Source organism: Argiope bruennichi, chromosome 8, assembly GCF_947563725.1.
Source record: "Argiope bruennichi chromosome 8, qqArgBrue1.1, whole genome shotgun sequence".
NCBI classification, from domain to species: Eukaryota; Metazoa; Arthropoda; class Arachnida; order Araneae; family Araneidae; genus Argiope; species Argiope bruennichi.
Window position 1 is genome coordinate 63,786,236 of NC_079158.1, and position 22,869 is coordinate 63,809,104.

The 22,869-nt window shown below is 31.5% G+C and overlaps 1 protein-coding gene across 2 annotated transcripts in view; it reads right to left on the minus strand.

The window, feature by feature from the left end:
• Positions 1–2,343: 2,343 nt before the first annotated feature.
• The window catches only part of LOC129981094 (polycomb group protein Psc-like), a 62,487-nt gene continuing 41,961 nt past the window's right edge, over positions 2,344–22,869 (minus strand). For both annotated transcript variants that reach the window (XM_056091755.1, XM_056091754.1), the window contains exons 4-10: positions 22,514–22,569; positions 22,284–22,331; positions 18,660–18,759; positions 15,218–15,263; positions 14,620–14,718; positions 7,332–7,412; positions 2,344–7,071 (exon numbers count right to left, since the gene is read on the minus strand). In XM_056091755.1, the coding sequence (XP_055947730.1) occupies positions 5,281–7,071; positions 7,332–7,412; positions 14,620–14,718; positions 15,218–15,263; positions 18,660–18,759; positions 22,284–22,331; positions 22,514–22,569 (2,221 nt within the window). In that variant the 3' untranslated portion in view covers positions 2,344–5,280. The remainder of the gene's footprint in view (positions 7,072–7,331; positions 7,413–14,619; positions 14,719–15,217; positions 15,264–18,659; positions 18,760–22,283; positions 22,332–22,513; positions 22,570–22,869) is intronic.

Consider the following 22,869-nt stretch of genomic DNA (forward strand, 5'->3'; position numbering starts at 1 on the left):
TATGGCACTTGCCGCTGCGGATATCAATAAAATATTCAGTTCCATTAGGAACATATGTACCAGCACCCTAAAAGCCATGCAAAGTAGAAATACGTGAAAAGCGTGCGATTCTACCCTAAGCGCTCAAGCATGATCCCAGGGTAGCACCCATAATGCACCCATGAACACCCCCCTCCCCGCCACCTGCACGGATAGATCAGCTAGCTGAAGAGCGTTCACATTACTATGCGCAATAGACGTCTCTCTGTTGTTATCCCCCCCCCCCCCAGGTCCTCGTGCACACAGTTGAGACGGTGTTGTCGAGAAATAGCAAATAATTGCCCCGAAGGGACATCTACTTAACCATTTGCCCCATCGTGCTTACTTGATTTTCCTTTTTGTGTAATTGTTGGCTTGGCATAAATGCTTCTTTAGGACAATAGTGAAACGACAGTAAAGTGACAACTATTTTTGCATTAGTTGGCCTAGTGTAAATATTCCTTAATTCTTTAAAAAGCCATTTTTTTCTAGTCATGCTATATTAAAATATTTTATGGATTGAGATTGGCTTAAGAAAAGTGATTCATTTAGCTTACTTGATTAATTAATTAATTTGGTTAATTAATAAGCAACAAATCAAGACACGCCATTTTGTGTGAGGATAGGAACTGAAGCATTTAAATTTCTGTCTTGATGAATGAACTTATGCCAACCTACATAACTTTATATGAAGATTGAAGAATTTGGTGGGAAGCATACTTCCCGTTGTTCTAGAAAGGGTTAAAGCAGATTTATCAACACACAAAGAAAATAAAACAAAATATCTCTATAACGATGACACCGATTATTCAATATTACGAAAATGATTAAAAGTCTATATTTTTTGTATATTTCTCTCTCTCTCTTTCTCTCCTCCCCCCCCCTTACAAAAAGAAAAAAAAAATATTGTAATATTGTTTATTTTTGTTATTCTTTTTTCTTATTTTGTGATAGAAAATAACTAACCTGATTCATGTTTATTGTGCGCAACTTATTGTTTGGTTACTAACCGTTTACTCCAGCTGATTTGAAAATGTAAAGCCTTCAGCCTAAGTGCTACCAACAATTCCCTCCTCCCATACACACAGTATTGGCAAAAAATGAAACAGCCTCTTCCGTTATACATTATATAAATCTGATAAAATATTTCTCTAAGTAGTTATGGTATTAAATTTAAGTTTAATTGCTGTTCCAGTTCAATTTACACCAAATCCATTGTTTTATGGGGATAAGAAATTTTATGTTATTTCTCCTGGAGGGAAGATTATAGGGGCTTCCCCCCCCTTTCAAATAAAATTCTTTATCGGAGAGAAATTTTTCTTCCATATCAAGAGAAAATTTAAATATCTAAGGAAATTCCGATAGAACATATTAAAGTTCATGAATGTTGATTTTCTTTTCTGTTATGTCATACACGAATTGTTCTTTATTTTAATGAGCGCTCATAGACGCATATTTCCTTTAAAGCAACGACTGTAACGTTTGACTCATGGATTAGTTTGATTCGATATTTTAATGGAATAATATCTAAGCTTTCATGAAACACCATTTTTTTTTATACAGGAAGTGTCAGTAGAACTCGATTGCAAATTTAAAATTTTCAATTTCTGCAACCAATTATTTTACGTAAACGGTTGCAAAAATTATAAATTTAGAATTTCTCAATATGATATGTAGAACATAATATATAGAATACTAGTTCCTTGGTAATTTTTAATTCTTTTTTTCTCCTTCCCCTGCATGTAATTAGTCATTTCCTTCATGTTTCCTCCTTCCCATAATTTGTGTGGAATTTTGCAATTTTAAATAATAAAGGTTTAATTAAATTTTTGTCAGTCATTTTGTTACAAATCTCTAATACCGTTTCCTTGCCTTATTAGTGTCATTTTTGGAAAGAGATTTACAGACATTTTTTAAGAACGTTAAATGGATGCAAGGTTAATGACTTCTGATTTTTGGCGACAGAAATGGAACTTCTTGAAAGAATTCCAAGAATTACCTTCCTATTTCTATTATTCTTCCTATTCTCTTCTCATCCATCCGTCAATCACAATCAAAATTAAAGAACATATTGACACAACTCTCAGTCTTAATAACTCGAGTGATTTCGCCATTTTGAAAACACAGCTGAAAAATTAAAACGCTTTATTTTTATTGTGCAAGTATAATTTAAAACAATGCCTTCTATCTTTTTAATAAGATATATTTTATGAAACTTAACTGACTAAATAGATTTATGAACTAAATAGATGTGTTAATATAGTGGAAGAACGGTTAGTTATGTTTTTTTAAAAAAAATGAGAAAGCAAATAACAGAAACAGAAATTTAAACAATACACAATTTTATTTAAATCTTCTGTACAAATTATCAATACTGTGTACACTCAACATAGAACTCTCCATCAGAGGACATTTAATTATAACAGCAAAAATCAACTGAAGAACGCAACAAGACGGCACACATTACTAATCTTTGTAACATACTTTTTTCTTCTAAACAATGCAATAATCTAATACTGAAATCTGTAGCAATTGTAATGTCTTTTATATACAAGTATTTTGAAAGCAGGTACATCGTGAAGTGAGAAAGAATTCGTTATGAACACATTTATTCAGATCTTTAAGGCAATTCAGTTGCTGACATTAGAGAAATATTATTTCCAAGATTTACATGGAAGTCTGTCTGTCCTTTTCATTGCTCTCACATATTGAATATTGTCCAACGTAGATATTTACAAGGCTGAATGACAAGTACAAACAATTTATAGAACTGCTTTTCAGATGAAATCGCATCTGTATCAGTTTCATGTTGCTTAAAAAAACTCGAAAAATCAAGTATATTTTTATTCATAAATCTCGGTTTGCATAGTTGAAATTTAATGATACACCCAGAAAATTTAAAAGAATGAAGTAACTAGTTTCTAATTCATTGTTGTTGTTTTTTCAAATTTCTAATCTGAAAGATAAGTACTAACTTTTTGAACCATAATAACCTTTCATTTGAAAGGTATTTCTGACTTCAAGAATTTAATTAGTTATTCTTTTTCTCTTTTTAAAATTAATATCGGCAAACTGCAAAGGCCTACCATTTAAACTTTAAATGAATAGGTATCTTCTTAAATATTAAATCAATATTTTCTAATATACATCAAAATCATCGCTTCATAACTTAAAGAAAAATCGAAGAAAATATTGCCCAATTTTATTAAAAATTTGATTGTTACCAATCATACCAATACTGGTGCAATTAAATTCACATTTAAAGAAGAAAAAATGACAAATTTTATTTAATAAAGCAGAAATTTATGAGCGACTGTTCTTTAATAGAATACGATGTTGATTTGTTGGCATGTGTACATTTTGTACTCAAATCCTTCTATTCGTATATACATATTAAATTGTTATTTACAAAGCGCGAAACAAAATGTTAACACAACCATATCTTAGAATCGTATTACGAATCTGTATTATGAGTTTTTATCAGTAAGAACCGGATACATTTTTTTGAAAATATCAGCTAACCAGAAAGAATATGTATTTCATAAGAGAGCTTTATTTGAGGCACTTTCCTTGGCAAAAAAGTAATATCTGTCTGTTCATTTTTGTACTTTATTAAAATTCCACCTTCCATATTTTCATATACATTCATATTTCAGAGCAATTATGGCTTATTCGATAGCTACAAGACGAGGGCCGTTTATTTATTTCACGTCACAAATGATCATAAAAAAAGTAAGAAATAAAATGAATTTATTACCCGATGTTATGTATAAACATAGTAACACTTCAACATAATCACGTCGAAGATTCAGACATTTGTCATATTGATGGACTGAGTTACTGATTCTTTCTTTGAAGAATGTTATCACCAATGAGATAGGCCTCAATACTCTTCTGAAGATCCACATTAATCCGGAATTTCTTTGAATTTTCTTTTAAGGAAAGAATATGAAGTAGGAATGTGTAAACATTTACCTTCCTAAATTGCAATTTGGCCATGCTGGTCGATTAGTTCGTTGTTTCTTCGAACGACTTGATCAATTCATCATACAAGACGTTTTGTGAGGGCAGTCTAGCACCCTTGTCCCCTTTCATGGAGAACGTGGCTTAGAGCCGAATGATTTTCATCTTTTCCCAGAATCAAAGAATTAGATAGAAGATCAAAGCTTCTAAAATAATGAGGAGCTTCAATGGTATGTTTAGGCACTTTTCGCACCATTGACGACCATTTTTTTCGAAGAGGAAATTAGAAACCTGGTCCATCGATATGACTAATGTCTGAACCTTCACGGTGATTATGTTGAAAAATAAACATGATTATACTTTTGGTAATAAATTAATTCTGTTCTCTACTCTTTGTCTTTTTTTAATGTTCCATTAAAGTTTTTTTTAAAAAAAATCAGGCTCCCTATATCATGTTTGCAATTAGATTACTTCAGTTTAAAAACAAATCTTGGATTAAAACACACAATAATTCTCAGATTGATTTTAATATCGATTTTAAAAGTTTAAAATTCAATTTCTATTAGGTTATATGGCATCAAAAATTAAAGTTATTAATCTTTGTGTGATTAAATTACTAATCATAGATTTTAAAGCTTTTTCAAAATCAACTGGAAGACGTATTTTGTTCAGCAGTTTAAATTTCGCATCTCAGTATCTTAAGAATTAAAAAAAATCTGATCTTTTGACAAATGAATTATTTTTTCTTGTCAAACAACCAAATTAAAATTATGTTAAAACTATCAAAATTATGCCTATTCAAATTACATATATCGATAATCATTCAACGGACAAATATTTGCATAGTACAACGATATCATTTCTAGCGATCAAAACCTCATTTATTGCATAGTGAGTGAGCTATTCAAGAAAGACGTATATAGTATTTTCAAGACATTTATTTACTCAAAATAAAGGAAAGAATCTGTACTAGGCACGGATCTAACAGCAGAGGAACTTAATAACACGTAAAAATCTAAACATTTCACATAACAAAAGAGATCTTAAGTGGGCTGTTTCGTTGAGACAACTTTACAAGTTTTCTTTCTTTAACCTCACAAATCCTACGCACCCAAAGGCGGAATATTACTTCTAAAAGAAGCAAGCTATAATTTTTTTTCAAAAACCGTACCATCTCTGAATTTATAAGCGATAACCCTAAGAAGCTTTCTTCTTATTTTTTCTCTATCAGCTAACCTAAGATTTGACATTCAATGCCCTTCACACGAAAGTGTTTTTCAGCAAACAGACACAAGCTATTTACATTCTTTGATGATGGTGATGATGATTATGGTGATGGTGGTGAAAATGTTCATGACTACGATCGGGTCTCGGACCCAAATTTCTAATCAAAAGCTTTGGTCTATCCCCGTTGGGGTCAGGATTGATGACAGTCAATTGTTTGCCACGGCACTTGAAGTTGCGGTTGCCGTTCTCAGACTTATTTTTGTACGCACTGATATGAGGAAGAACAGCAGATCGCACTTTGAAGGAAGGGTGTTCCAGTGATCGGCAAGGGGTTTGGCGTGTTTTATCCAGCACAGCAGGATTTGCAACTGGTTTGGAGCGAGGACTCACAATATCGCCCTCGTGGGTTCGCTTCCTACTGCAGGTAGACAAGTCCAAGACACCACATTCGTTATTCATATTTGAGGAAGAAGACGAATCAGTATCATGATTTGATACCCCATTGCACTCAGGAGGTTTGGGTTTAGGATCAGCATCAGGCTGAGTTGAAGGATTTTGAACCGATATAGGATGCTGACGATCAGCTTCTGGAGTCTTTGGAACAGATTCCGGTGATCCCAGATCATCATCACCAGATAAAGATCGAGCTTCAGCTCTGCTACTAATATCGCTTCCTCTTCCACTATCTACTTCACCATCATCCACCACGTCAATCTCCTCATCTTCAGGGTCTTCCAGTTTATTTTCATCTTTATTTGCTTCATCTGGAGTTTTGTCATTAGAGTTTTCGGCATCGTCTTTGGATGGTGGATCAGGTTCAGCAATCACTAGTGGTCCTTCAAATATGTCACTGTCCAGATCCATTTTGTCATCGTCATGATTCATCTTGGAATCCTGCATGCTGTCGCTGGGAGTTTCATGGACCTCGTTTGAATCTTTTGATGTTACAGTCTCTTCAACTTTCTTCTCTGATACAACACATTCGGGAACCTTGCGAGTTTCGAATTTATTTTCGTGCTGAACAGAGATAACAAGAGGGGCAATACTTTTGATCGATGCAGATTTAAGCTGGGCAACTTTAGATTCCAATTTGTCGCACGAATGCTTCGATTTCGACTTTTTGCTTTGAGAAGAGGATGATTTTTTTGAAGATGTTTCCTTTGGCGACATCTGTCGCAAGCAAGATTCAAGTTTTGAAAAGCGCGGGGGTGACAACTTAAGAGGAGGAACACGAGGAGGCAGCAAATGAGAGGAGATTCTGAAAGGAGGCAGAGTATTAGGTGGTGATTTTTTGATGGATATGCCTGTATATAATCCATGAGTAATAGTTCCAGTTGAAGCAGTTGTGCTGGCTGTAGTGGCTAATGAAGTGGAGGGCTTGGTCAGAGGAGCCACAGTCATCACAGCTGGTTTGGTCTCGGAAGAGGAGCCTTTACTGGCTGATGTTGGAAGAAATTTTAGTGTAGTTGCTTTCAGTTCCTTTTTAGAGCTACTATTCGAAATCTGAGTAGTTTCTAAATTATCTTTAGGCTCAGTGCTCTCTTCCACAGGTGGTGGTGGTGCATTGATGACTTCTTTGTTGACTTCAGAATCAATTTTATTTACAATAATGTCCTCAACATAACTTTTCTTTATGATAAGAGGAGCACATTTTTCCTGTTCTACAGGACTCGGTAGAACAATGGGTTGAACAGACGAGGCTGGCAACTCTTCTTTCATTTCTTCATTCTCCGATTTAGTTTCAGTGTCAAGAGAGTTGGGAATTTCTTCCGCTTTTACATCTTGCTCTAAATAGCTTGGATCCATTTTCATTTTCTTTGGAGGCCTTTCAACAATTCTGTAGAAGAATTTCATAGGTCCTTGCTGAAGAAAGAAAAGAAAAATTATTAAATTAAAAAGTAAACATGACAAAAAAATTGCTAATAAATTCTACAAATTATCCTTAAATTTTTAAAAGATTGAGTATTAAATTTATTTTACAACGGTCTCTCAACCAGACAATATAGATTTTCTATACAGATAATTCGAAAGTTATACTATGATGGCTACTGTTTATTATTCACTTAATATTGATCTTAAAATAGTTATATAAGTGATTTTTAATTCAGAAAACATGAACTTACTCTTCTCCACAAAAAAATGTACGCAACATCCATCAGAGTATATTCATCTAGAAGCGATTCTTTATCATATATCAAATCAACCTAAAATAAAGAATAATATATATATTAATTTCATTTCTTTTATATTTACAAAAATTGAATATTCTTGTTTCAAAATAAATAATATAAAATATTAAAAGAAAATCTTCCGCTTGGGTATAAATTTTCATTCCTAAAATGAAGTAGTGTAATTAAATTTCAAAAATAAGTGGGAAAAAAACCCAAAGAACCAGTTTCCCACTTCCAATCGCTGATATGATTTCGCAAATTTTTATTTAAACTTATTGGATGGATAGAATATTTCGAATTTGAATTGTAACATAAATTTTAAGATCAAAATCTAAACATACTATCATTTTAATATAATATACAATCGTTTTTATACGGCCGATTGATGAATAATAATGGGTGATTGATTCCCTGATCATAATTAATGTTATGACACTAGCTAAAAAAAACTTAAAAAGGAACCAACCCTTCAACTGTAGATACAAGAAATCTATCATAAGAAAGGTAGCAATACATTTCAAAATAAAGACGACAGAAATATGACGGCTCTCTTTATTAAATGAAAAAAAAAAAAAAAAAACCATCAATAGCTAGTAAATGATTAAATTTTAATAACATCAGTAATCAACACAAAACAAGATCTTAGATCTCGGAACGTTCCATGGCTACATAATCATTTTTACACGATGAGCAAAAAAATTCTAAAACGTCTGCAATCTACTGTCGCACCTTGAGTTTCAAATAACCCAGTTCTGCTCAGTAAGGAAAAAATAATGGATTCATGCATTTGCATTTTTCAGAAAAGCAGCACCTTATTTAAAAAATAATAATAATAATAATAATAAAGCATGGCAAACAACCCCAAAGATTCACTCCCCTAGCAGAGCAGATTGAATCGCTTTCTCATTGGTTCGGAACAACTTTGGAATTCGATCAGTTTTTCGTTTCACTTCATTGCCAGGAGTGTCGAAAAGCCCCAAACGTGAGTCTTTAATTGTGAAGCAAACTGATGTGTGTAGGGGGTACAATGAGGAGGTGACGCGTGAAAACATCACCCCCACTCGTTCGTCGCCCCTTCTTTTCACACCCTGCTATGTCGGCGGGTGGGGTGGGAAATGAACCAGGAGGGCGTGACGTACCTCACGCGCCGCATCAATCATCACTGCAGGAAGGAGGGTGGGGGGTCACGACTGCCATCTGTACCCTCTCCCCCTCTTTATGCATACATTCCACTACAGAAATATTTGCCAGACAAGTGAAAGGATTATGGGGCGGAAAAACTTGATATCTGATTCAATTGCAATACTTTAATAATAAATATTTGCAATTACTTTACGACTACTTCGCGCACATTTCAGGCTTCATAATTTTATTACTACATCTTAGTTATGGATAAAAAATAAATAAAGGAAGAAAAATAATATATCGGAGAAAACACTGAAGGCGACTGTGAGGAAGCATTGAAGATGCAATTTATATACAACTGAATTATTTTTACTTTTCACGCTTTTAAGAGTAATACAACATAATTAGGGTTAGTTACAGCTTGATATTACTAGAAAATTCAGTTCATCGAATTTTTACATTTTGTTGAAAATTGTTGCATTCCGTATATTGTTAATTCAGTGGAAAATGTCAAAAGCGTTTGCACTAGTCAATCTGTCAACTGAAAATAAGTAACTTCGATCAAAATATAATACCCAATCAATATACAAATTTTTAATGAAAGAAATTTGAATCAATCGCATTCGAAACTAGTAAATTTTTATGCCAGAATAATACTTTTAAATATGGAGATGCCAAACATGTATAGAAACCATTAACAAATTTTTTTGATTTTTTTCATTAACTATCTAAAATTCGGATGAATGAAAAATGCATTAGTTATCCTGTGATTCTAGGCGATATTTTGGCAATTAATGCCTGGTATGTTATTAATAGTATTCGAAAGTCGAATTTGTGTTTTAGACACTTTTTTCTCAATGTGACACAAAATTGCACTTGACAAAGATGTGACACAAAATTGCACTTGCAGTCACAAAATCGCATATTAATTTTCATGTATTTAAGTTATTGCAGTTTTGAATTATAGCGTTATCGAATTATCTGAAAGTATAGACCGACAATATAGACTTCGTTTTGAAGTTATCGTTTGAACTTATATCCGAACAGCCGGACAGACGAACTTACTCTGAACAAATTTTTTACTCAAAATTTGATAAAAGTCTGAAAATTTGGTGTAAAAACTGTATACAAAATTTCAGCCGTCAAACTGAAAGCGTTTTTGTTATCTTTGTCACTAACAGACGGGCATCTTCCAAAGATGTATTGGGCCGCGGTGGCCTGGTGATAAGGTCTCGGATTGTGAGACGTAAGGTTTCAGGTTCGAGACCCGATTCCACCGAAGAACCGTCGTGTAAGGGGGTCTGTTGCACGTTAAATCCGTCATGCCAAACGTCCTCCCGCTGGTGTTGTGTGGTGTGGAGAGGGGGGGGGGTGACAGCCCAGGTATCGTCCTCGTCATCTGACTGCGGTTCAAAATGACAAGGTCTGTCCCAAAAATAGCTCTAGTGTTGCTTTACAACGGGACGTTAATATAACTAAACTAAACTAAAACTAAACCAAAGATGTATTTTTGGAACTCAGGAGGTCTAAAGCATGGAGATTTATCAAAATCTTGAGTTCAAATTTTTTTGACGATTACTATACTTTCTTTATACTACGTACACGGGAAAGTAAAATTTGCGAACTTTAAGCCACAGATAGATCTAACTCCAAAATGCATATTTCGGACTCCAGAAAGTCTTATGTGTGGAATTTTTTAAATTCCGGAGATCCAAATTACAAAAATGTTTTTTCTATGCACACTTCGTATATAGAAGATAGAGAAAAAATGTAACCTTTATCATTTCCTATTGACATGAATACTGCCTCAAATACATAAAGAAGCACGAAAGAAAATACAAACGACTTCCAAGTCAATTCTACAATATACGTACTCGTCCCTATCCAATGCATGCCAATCGAAAGTAAAAGGAGGACAGAAAGACGATGAAATTGATTCCCAACCAGCCGCTAAAGACAAATCGTTACATTTTAGCTAAGTCCTCTCACCTCAACCCCTCTTCCCTGGAGAAAATTTCACCAACTCAATCAGGGCGCAAAAGAGTCATGAAAAAAAGAGGGAACGAAAATTAGATTGGGCGTCACATTTAAGCACCTTTTATCAGGGTAGAGAGAACGGGGGAGAACGAAAAAAACAAGTAACAATGACAGAGACGAAAAATCGATAAGTCCCTTCCGGGTCCGTGTTCCATTATTGGGTTCTTCAACTCCTACCCGGCCAGATCACGTGACACAAGCAGTCCCGTATCTTTCATAACGGGAAATCTTTCCAATCCACTCACTCTCTCGGTGACGAAAATGAAAAAGGAAAAGTTTTATATTAATTGAACTAATTTAGGATCTAAAAATAAATTTCTGCTTTTAGAGGAGATAAGTGCAAAATAATAATTGGCAAGTCATTAACTTCATGCTACAGTAAATGTGCAACAAAGTATAATTAATGGAAATATAGTTTCCGAAAGCGAAAGGTTACAGAAAGTTTTTACTTTTCAGGCTCTACAGGGAATAAATACAGGAAATACAAGGATAAAGTAGAATTCTAAGGGCGGAAGAAAAAAAAGCGGTGTGGGTCTTTTGCGCCCACCCCGCTTTTGCTTGCTATAATTTCAAGTCCCGAAATTATAGCAAGCATTACTTTTGCTGTCATCCAATTCATGTGTGAAAAATTACCTTTTTTTTAATTACAATTCGATTATTCATAGAAATAAAATTGAATTTTTGAATCTATATTGTAAAATTTTAATATAAAACACTTCAAATTATCCATATTAATTGAAAACTGATCTGTTTCAAATAAGCTAATATTCAGATGATTGGATAATTGATAAGTCAGTCATCTGACTCTCCGACCCGCCACGAAGGCACATGGATTTAAACCATAAAACTGAATTACCGGACCGCCGCAACAGCAACACTGGCGGGAACTGTGGTTAAGTCCTAAAGGCCATCACCGGCCACGGTACAACCCTCCCCGAAGGAAGTACGTCCCGTCATCGATGGGAGGAGTCAGATCCCCTACCTATTTGTGTACCCTCCAGGGTGGCGAGATCCAACTACCATGCCGGAAACATCTCATCCTCATTTCGAAGAGCCCCCCCCCCCTAGGATTTGGATAATTGATCAGGAAAATAAAGTTTCTTCTTATGAAGAAATAAAAGAAATTTCTTTATAATGCATCAATTGGTTGAGTACGAAAACCATGTTGTTTACAATATGCATAATAGCATCTGTATATTAAAAAATAATAGACAAAACTAAATAATCCGTTTCCCAAGTCCAATCATTAATCCGATTTCGCAATCTTAATTTCATATGAAACTTTATAACCCCTAGAGAAGCTTGAATTTTTATTTCTTTTTTTGGTTTCGATCTACTTGGCCTAAAATGTGATAAAAATTTTAAACTTTAGTGTTAAGACCTCATACTAAATTTCTTTATCCAGATTGCTGAGTTAGTAAGTTATAGCATTCACATAATGGCATGTAAAAAAAACATATGTAATAAAAATATATATTTAAAATAATGTGTATATATAATACATATGTAAAAATATATTCACATATGTAAAAAAAGACCGATATGCAGTCAATCAACTGACGAATATAATCCAAAATTTGAGAAATTCTGGAGGGTGGGGAAAAAAAACATGCGCCAAATTTCACCTATCTTGCTAGCTATGTTGAGTATCATGTTCGCATACAACAGTTTGTCATAACACCAATCGTGTTTCTGCAGTCGTTTATTCCTTTACAATTGCTTAACAAAATAAAACCAAATAAAAAGTCATGCTCTTAGCATTTCTATTGGTGAAAAAAGGGGAAAAAAAAGCCTTGCAACGACCCAGAAAAAAATGAAGCTACATAATGATAAAAAAAAAAGATTAAAAGATTATTCAAAATATTTTTATCAAAATCAAGAAGACTTTTTAAGGTGTTAATTTTCAATTATAAATACAGAAAATTCTAAAAGTAAAAAAATGTCGTGCGAAATTATTAAGACTATTCCAATATTGTCAGCTAAAAAGCCTTGATCTTCTTGAATAGTGAACCAATATATATATAATATAGCAAGCAATATAAACGCTAGTTCTACTGCTTGTAATTAATATAGAAAATACCGATTTAAATAAATTCATTATATTATAACACAATTAAATACTTTTTCCTACGTATTTCCATTTTATTGCAAACGAATTATGAACGCATTTTAATATGTAAAGACTTTTTTAGCTCATTTAGCCATATTTAGGAATATTTAACCGATACGTTGTTCCATACGAAAAGAAGTAACTATGAGATGATTTAAACATTGACATCTTTGGTTGCCAGAAAATAATTTAACAGAGCTCACTGGTAATTTTTTCTGCGATATCAATTTAAGTCAAATAGTCATAGAATATTTGAAAATCGCCATTAGGTTAAAGAATGGGCAAAATTTGCAACAATAAGCTTCGACGCATCTTACATTCTTTTGGTATTTTTTAACTAGTCATATCTGTTATAGATTTTTAAGAAGTTTAAAATTTAGATTCATTTAATTAGTGCCCTAAATAATTATTAATAATTTGTCGATATATATATATAACTTAACAAAATAGAAAATAATTAATGTATTTTCATTTCATTTAGTTTAGTTTATCTATACGTTTCAATTATTTTTTCAGTTCTCGCGAATCTTGAATCACAAAAGACGTTCTATGCATGCAAATGCCCTATCTAAGCCTACCATGCCCTAGTATGGTACTGTTTACTTTAAACCACTTAAATTCCTCCCTAGTTATTTTTTTTTTTTTTTTTTTTTCCTTTCCCTGGCGTCGTTCTTTTTCTCCCAGATTGCGTCTGTCCTTTTGGTTGACCGAAAACGACTTCCGCTTTCTGCCAATGCATGCGTTCTCCCACCCACACGCGTCAGAATGGATTGTTCCGCTGTCTCATGCTCTTCAAAGCTCGTTTCAGAAGAATGAAATTTCAGGTGTCGTATTCGACTGAAGGGCAACATAAAAAGGAAAAAAAAAAAAAACTATAAGCAAGCATGGCAATGAGGATATGTTTGACGATTGCTTAAACGAAACATTAGTTCTAAGTTTATAAAAAAATGAAAAAAAAGAAAAGCAAATGGAAATGAATAGAATAAAATGAATGAATAAATAAATAAATGAAAACTTAATAAGTTTCCTCAATTATTTATTTATCATTAATCAGCGATTTGTTGAATGGAACCGTGTCGTTTTGAGAAGCACATTTACAAGTTTGACTTAAAAAAATCATTTTAAAAATAGATTATTGCAAAATATGTCACTACCTTTTAACATAAATAATCTGATAAGTAAAATTTAATAAATAATCTGATGAATTTAAACTACAATTAGTACTTAAATCTTTTCAATTTGTGAGTTGGCAACAATATGCTAGAGAGAAAAACTATTTTATTTGCGCAATCATGAAAACTAGACATTTGGTATGCATATTAAATCGACAAGGGTAAATCTTCGACCTGTGCCCGCCATGAATCTGGCACATTTTGTCCTCTTTCCCCTCTCTTATGGTTTTCCGGAGTTCTTTGATGTCAGTTCATTTTACCGACAGTTTGCAGGAAGCTCCCGACCGATGTCCGCAGGCGGGGGTGATTCTACAATTGGTCAGTTGGCAGATTTATGACCAATTCCGTAAGGTCACAGATCATCAGAACGCGGCTTAAGATCTCGACTTCCGATTGGAGGTTTCCACTTTGCTCATTCCACCAAAGAACCAGCATGTAAACGAATCTGGTGCATGTTTAATCCCCCGTGGTTAAAAGTCCTCTTGTTGATCTAGCGCGCAAAAGTTTGAAACGGGGAGTGCCGTTTCATGTGTTAACCTCGTCTTCTGACTACGTTTCAATTATTATTATTTTAATAATTGAATCATTTTAAATGCTTTATATTATTTTTAATTCAGCAATAAAGCCATTAAATTTGCTTCACATCTTTTATATCTATCTGTTCACTGCATTCAAACAGTAATAAAAATAGAAATTCTCTAAAATGCACTTAAGAACAATTTTAGGTGATATTTAATCTTTTGCAATAATAATTATTTTAAAAATAATAATCAAATCATTGTTTGATTAAACTTACTTCATACGAATACGGAATGCCATATTTCATCCTAATAAACTTCTTCAAATGGGCAACAGTTACGGCAGCAGGACATCGTAAGAAACGTCTTTTAGGTACCTGCAAATAAATTATATAAAAAAAGTCAGTGTGATTAAATTATATGTGATTAATTTTCAAAGTACCATTAGATAACCAATTATTGTAACTTATAACAAATCTAATTATTTTACATCATAACAAAATGCTCTAATTTGACTAATGATATACGCATTCTAATCAAAGGCTTTTTGGATTCAAAACTATTTCAAGCAAAACATGATATGCTAGGACAACGCATGTAAATTAAGTTTTAGTTATATTTTAAAGCACTTTTTAGAAAAAGAATGAAATGTACAAATTCTTTCCAACGGCATTTTATAACTTTTCAATTCATACTAAATCATTATATAACTGGAGTATAAAAAGAATGAAATAATTGAATTTCTTCTTAAATTCATTATCTTAAAACGGGACAATCTTTATCAGGAAATAAACAAATCTAACATAAACAATGCTTTACTTTTAAAGAAAGTAAAAAGAAAGGGAAGGAAAAAATAAGCTTAAATTTTATGCTTACATTATCATCTTTCTCTGAGTCAATATCTTGGTTTTCGCCTTCGGTTCTGAAAATTCAAATAAATAAAAATCAATTAAAATAAAAAAGCAATACATTATATATGAGTAAAATATGATACTATGTCTCCACGATGTTTTTCAATATTCCGAATGCTTTACAATATCGGGAACATATCATATAATTATATCATAAATATCTTGACCATTAGGGAAGGGTATAGTACCAGTAAAGAAGCAACTTTAAAATCTTGAAAAAAAAAAAAAAAATCAGAGCAGAAAACTTAAAAAAAAAAAAAAAAAAAAGACAATTAATCTGTCTCCTCGAATTTATCTCGGGAAATAAAATTTAAAAAAAAAATCATAACTATATGCAATGGTTTCATAAAAGAATGTCACGCCTTCTAAATTTTAAAAATGGCATTAAAATAATATCTCCTTTTAAATTAATATACTGTAAAGAATAATATTAGTTTCAAAATTACTGTTCAAAGGCATCAGTAATTTCTATCGCACAAATTTGAAACCAGAGTTTTTAATTATTTAACACCAAATATGTTAACAATTTAGACGTTTACAGATATAAAAGTAAAGAACATAACTTTATTCAATGAAAAATTAAAATGAAAATTTTTTTTAAAAAAAGCTTAGGAGCAAAAATTATTAAGAATTGGTGTAACCACACATATAAATATTTTTGTTAATATTATATAGATAATTTCAAAAACTGTTAATAAAGATTTTGTTTAAGTATTCGAAGCTCATTTTATTGCGTCTTAAACAAAAAATTTAAAAGTAACACTCTAAATTTGTCATATTTTTTAATTCAAACACAAATATAATATTCCATTCTAGCACCGTATTCAATTGATATAATTATAATATTAACCATAAAACTAAAATATAAACCTTTAATAAAATTTAAAAAAACCTAATAAAACTAAAATATTAACCCTAAAGCTAAAATATAAACCATTAATAAAATTTAAAAAAAAAAACATTCCCATTTCTTTTATTCTGATCACAGAATTTTATTATCCCCTCCACCTTTTTTAAAGACAGTTTTTAAATTCTAGCAAAATGAAAATGAAGAAAGAACCCACTCGACAACTATTTATGCAATTAATAATGCACAAAACATTATGCGTCACGGGATTAGCTTTTTTATAAAGTTTCATCTTTGATCGCAATAAAATTCATGTTTCTAATTACAAGTAAGACCTTCTTATCTTGTACTTTTTTCTAACGATTAATTCAATTTGTTACGGCATGTAGTAAGGCGGAGTCATTATTAAAACACACATTGATAAAAGAAACATCAAAACAAACAAAAGAATCCAAAAGGGGGAAAAAAATGCTTTTTTTTTATCTATGGCAGAAACCAGCGAGAAATGTAGTACTATCTACTCCCTGTATGAGAACAAACAAAAAGGCCATCTTACAAATAACTAACTTCTTTAACTGGAACCGCAACGGACACGCTTCATGCAGCAAATACAATCCCTAGTTTCCATGGCGACAAGATTTGGCGAAAGGCCAAGAGTGGATTAAAAAAAAAAAAATTCTGTCGAAAGAAAGGGAAATTCGACGAGCTAAAAAAATGGAATTGCTCTCTTCGTATTTTTTTCTTCTCCCCCTTTTCTACCTAATTATAATTCTTTTCAAGCTCAAAATTTTTTCATAGAAAGAGATCCCTTCTTTTATTGATATTTTTTCCTCCACCGAGAATCTTTTTCATCTTCAATTGAAATGAAGGTGAAAGCCGAAAGCGCCCGAATATTAGTTCCTTAGATTAATAAAGAAAAGGAATGAGGATGAAAAGATGGAGATGGGCCGATAAATTTTTTTGTTTTGTTATTCAATAATTAATAAAACATAAAACACAATAAATTGAATTGTGTCATTTCGGTAAAGAAAGCGTCTATGTAATAAAGTCATGAAGGACGATCATGAAATGGCGGTTGTAAGGTTAAAATGATAAAGCATACGGATCGAAATTTCTTTTGCGCAAATTAAATCTGCAGACCACTTCTAAGGAGCATGCAAACAAAAATAATAGTTTAAAGAAATTGCCAAAATTTTGAAATTATTTGAAGAAATATGAAATATTCCACAACAAAATTAATAGTTTGGCCAAGCGTTAGTTTCCCAATTCCAATAAAGTTCCTTAACAAGCTTTAATATTATAAACTCTTAATGGCTGGCAAATTAAATTGTTTTTATAATAATATATTTTTAAAAATATGCTTTTGTTGATGCCAATATCAGATTATTCATATTTGTTTGATATTAAACATTTGCGTATCTCCTTTCCAGTTTTATTTTAACCCTTTCTAGGGCCGTGAGAAGTATGCTTCCCACCAAATTTATCAATCTTTGTATGAAATTATGTAGGTTGGCATAAGTTCTGACAATTTTTTTTAGTAAGTCAGAAAATAGATCCTTCAGTTCTTTATCTCAGACAAAATGATGCGCCCTGATTTGTTACTTAATTATTAATTAACCAAATTAATTAATCAAATAAAATTTATCTAATAAGCTAAATGAATCCCTTTTCTGATTCTAATTTCAAGCCTAAAAATATTTTAACATAAAATGACTAGAAAAAAAAATTGCCCTTTAAAGGGTTAATTCATCCTTTTTTCACATCGTATAAATCTTTACAAAAGCAACGCAGGGACCACAGTTTAGTTTAGTTCAATTAACTAATGTAAAATTTTTAAAGCTACGAGAAAGTTATTGGGGGGGGATATTAATTTCAAACGATCCTCCGGTGAGAAGGTTGACATCTGGCTTTCTCAAAAAGCTGCTAAGCCACATTAAGAGAACGGTTGATCCTGATGTATTTAATGTGTAGCAAGACAATGTATAGAACGGGTGTTTGATGCCTCGAATTTCGAATACGAAACCCTCCAGACTCGAAACCGAGAATCTAAAGCTCCGTTCCGACTGTCCTTGCGCACATTTCCCCCTCTTTCCCTTCTCTTATACTTTTCCGAGGTTCTTTGATGTCTGTTCATTTTATTCTCAATTTGCCGATAGCTCCCGATCGACGTCCACGGGCGGGGATGGTCTTACAATGGGTCAAATGGCAGATTTATTACCATATTTGTAAAGGCAACAATGAAGGCCGTAGGAATGAAGCTTAACAAAAGACCACTGCGGCTATCATATCCTTCAAAAATGAATTTTAAGTAAAATCAGATATAAAAAAGAAAAGAAGAAGTTAAAATATAATGTACTCGTCCATAAAAATCTCATTTACAAAATAGAAAGATGCTAAGCAAAAGAATATTTTATTAGACTTATCTAAGTGTTTTCATGAGCATTAATAATTAAAAGCATAAAATTCGTTAACTTACTTATGACTTTCGTTAATCTGGTAGTAAAAATTCAAAAAATAGAATTAAAATTTTATAAACTAAAGTTATCTTCTTAATACTTACGCATATTCAATTGAAAGACTAAATATCTCATCAGAAGCATAAATGAATTTCTCATCTAAACATTCTCCCCTGTCTTCAGCATCTCTAGATTCTTTTAAAGCTAAAGAGAAACAAGCAATAACCAATTTAAATACCATTACCACTTGCTTTTTCTATTGAAGTATAAAGATATAGATAAAAACAATCAGCAAAATTAAAGTATAAAAAAAATTAACATTATACCGCACAATTTTTTCTTACAGAAAGAGGATATATACTTTTATAATAAGAGATAAAAACTGTAGGAGAAGCATTACTCAAAAAATAATTTTATCTTAAATTTTTAATTAAAATTTATTATTATCAAAAATAGGAAAATTTAATTATTTGATTAAAATTCCTCGTAAACTTCAATCTTTCCTATCAGTTAATTATTAAAAATTGACCTTAAAAACACTGAAATGTAAAAGATAATGTAAATCGAGGCACAGAGAAAATATAAAAAGTTTTATTTACGTTGCATTAAAAAAAAACCGATACGAAAATTTAAAACGTAAAAAAAAGAAAAGAAAAAAAAAAGTCACGATTATTTTTTTAAAAATAATTTTCACTATCCTTAAATATAAAAATATCTAAAAGATGCAAATATTTTTCTTATAAATCGTTAATATATATATATATATATATATATATATATATATATATATATATATATATATATATATATATATATATATATATATATATATATATATAAGTGTATAATAATCAAAAACACATAAAGGGAGAAGACATTAAGAAGCAGAATTGAAAGCAAATATAGTTTTAAAAAACAATGTAGCTTTGTGTTAAAAGTCAGATATTTGACAAATCTTTCAGCTTCCATTTCTCTCCTTCTCTCTCTTTTTTTTCCCCCTTTGCCAAGGCGAAAAATGAAGGAAAACAACAAAAAAGTTTTCAATTTTCGGATAAAAAAGGGGGGGAGGGAAAGAAGTTAAGGGATGAAAGAAGGGAAGGTCCTTTCAATCTGCAAGCGATGCACTTGTCTTTAAAAGAATTTTAATAATATAAAACAATTCAATTAAAAAAAAAACGATTGTAATGTTGGCGTACCATCGATTAAAAAAAATTCATAAATGCAAACCGACGAAAACAATCATTCTTTCAGATTCGTAGAACCAAGGGCGCATTTTTAAAAATTAATCCGAGGAATAAAAATCATTTTGCTGCTTCATTCTTTTTTTATTGCTGTACGACTTTTCTATAACATCACAGTCACAAAAAGGTAACGATTTTTCATTCATTTTTTCCCTTTAATTTGCACATCTGCTTGAATCTAAAAATAGATTACTCAAATATTGTTGTTATTTAAAATGTTCCGTATATAAATAGTTTAAAAAAGAACATCTTTTTTTAATAAATCCAATGTACTAATATTGGACGTGAAATAATATTTTATGTAATAATTATCTAGTTTAATATCCATTTACGCATATGAAAGAAGCCACAATGGAAATTAAATGTATATATATTTAACTATCAATACGTTTTATAATTAATATATGCAATGATATTTTAATATCTAATTTAAATCTTAATTAATTTCCAATTTTTTATCTTAATTTTTACTTTATTAAATTAATTCTAAAAGGTTTTCTTATTTCCTGATCCAATTCCAACTTTTTTTATTTAATTAATTATACACGCGCTCTGTAAAATTGCTGAATTCAGCAAGTTCTCACGTTCCGAATGAAGGGATAAAAATTCTTAATGTTTACACTGTTCATCTAAAGAATACCTAAAATTCCCTTACCTAAATTGACACGGGTCAAAGAATATCCCTATCAAAATTTCATTATTATATCGCTGAGGGAAAAATTTCGGTTTCTTTCGCTCTTTCTGCTTTTGTATCGCGATGTGAACAGCGTCAATTTCACCATCGTTTACTGTAAATAATGTGCCTCCCAGATGAAATAAATTGACGTTAAAAATTCAAAAGTGTCTTCCCTTCGGCGGCGCAACTGCTAAAAAATTATGTTTTACATACATATAAATCGTATTATGCAATTAATTAAGAATACAAATTAATGAATGGTTTAAAATTCGCCTTAATTACATTCCTGTAAGAATCCATAAAAAAAATCAGGTATCAAAATAAATTTCTATAGAACTTGATTTCATCGTTGATATCTAATAAATAAAGAAAAAATAAATAAACATAAAAAAACATTGGATGAAAAGAGAAATGTGTTTTTTCTTTGCTCTTTTTATAAAATTTTGAATTTAATGTTGCAAACCACTTGCAAGACATTCATCTCCTATTTTACAGTCTCAAAAAAACTCTTATATCCAAATTATATAGGTACTTTCTTTCTTAAAATAAGGTAGATCGCAACAATCTAATAAAAATAAAATTTAGATACCCAATATGACTACATGTAATATCATATATAATACCCAAAACAGGTGGTTCTTATCAGTACTCCGGTCCCCTTCTTTTCACCTGACTTTCATTTCTTTTATCCATATTTAGGACCGTCGTTTAGGGAAGGGGGGGGGAAGGATAACAAAATGGACTGAGGGAAGAGACAGTTCGGGAGGAGATCATTTATAGCCGGATAATGGCTTCCGGACTGTCGAAGAAGTAAATAAAAATGAAGTGCTAGTGAAAAGGGTACTAAAAGTCGGTGTCCTATCGGGGGAATAGCGATAGAGTGGCGCGGCGTAATAATAAGGGAGATGGTTGCTTAGCAACGGCGTGCTGAAGGACATTCGATATCGGGTAGTGTGCCGAGTTATGTGGGTTATGAGAACGGGGAGAAATCAGGAATCAATTCAGAACTGCTCGGAAAAGGGTGAAGTGGATTTTGAACAAAAAAAAGAGGAAAAGTGCCGTAATGGGGCAGGCAATTTGAAAAGGTGTTTGTATAAAAGGGCAAATGGAATATTAGAAAGGTAAGGGATAGGGAAAATAAAACTTTCATTTTTTTTTTCTAATTTTTTTATCGTTAGATTTTTCTCTTTTCTAAAGAATAATGCATTTTTCAAACGAAATGTAAATACGAAAAGAAAATCGAAGGCAAAAGAAAAGAGAAACAAAAGAATGACGATAAAGAGGGAGAAAGATTTTTATTCCATCTCTCAAATATATTTAAAGTTAGTAATAAAAAGAAGCTTTTTATAGGATTGCAAGCATTAGTATACGAATATATATTGGATACAAAAATTTTCTGCTAGCTTATTCGAAAAATTTAAAAACATTTTATTTTTTCATTTATTTTATTGTTTAGAGTGGACTCCCCCCCCCCCATTACGACATAAAAAATAACCACCAATTCTTCTTAAAGTCTTTTTTTTTAAAGCACCTAATAATAACCTTATTTAGATAAGTAAAAAATTTTCTTTAACAACTATTATTATTAAATCATCTTTATAAATACTTGCATTAGGCAAAGTAATAAATAAAGTAAAATTGAAATTTCAAAATAATAAAAACCATTTTTTTTTAGAATACATGATAATTTTCTGTTAGAAATATTTAAACAGATATAGCAGAAAAAACACGGTAGCTTTACTTCCTCTCTCTATTTCGAATAAAATACAGAAATGTTTAAAAAATTTAAAATAATAATTAAAAATTATTACCTTCAGGTGGTTGAGATGCATATAGCTCCCGCCTTCTTTTCATTTCATCTGGAAAAAAAATAATATAAAAAATGAATTGTTGTTCATAATAAGCGAGTAAACTCCACATAGATGTATAAACAACAATAATCAATCAACAGCATCATAATATTCATAAAAAGAACAGAATAATAGAATACTTTATTCATAAAAAGAAGTAAAGGGGAAAAAAGAAGAAAAACACTACTCACTATGAAAGAGGCCTGGAACGAGCTTATACACGATATCTTGCAATGTTTTGTCCGACCTTTAAAAGAGATTAAAAAGAGAATTAGAGTTTACAGCTTTCGCAATTCTCGAAAGCAATTACTTAGCTGGAGAGAAGTTATTACCAGAAAATTGCATGCATTTGGATTAAAAATAGCGCCGTAAAACAGCAACTTCGCTGACAGTAGCGTTTCCGTAAGGTAACTACTGTTCCTTAAATCATTAATGTTTTGAGTTTTAGAACACCACTAAACAGATTTCTAAATGGAAATTTAAGCTTTATAAAAATAAGCTGAATGTAATCAAGAGTGATTACTATTTAAAGAAATTTAATGCAACT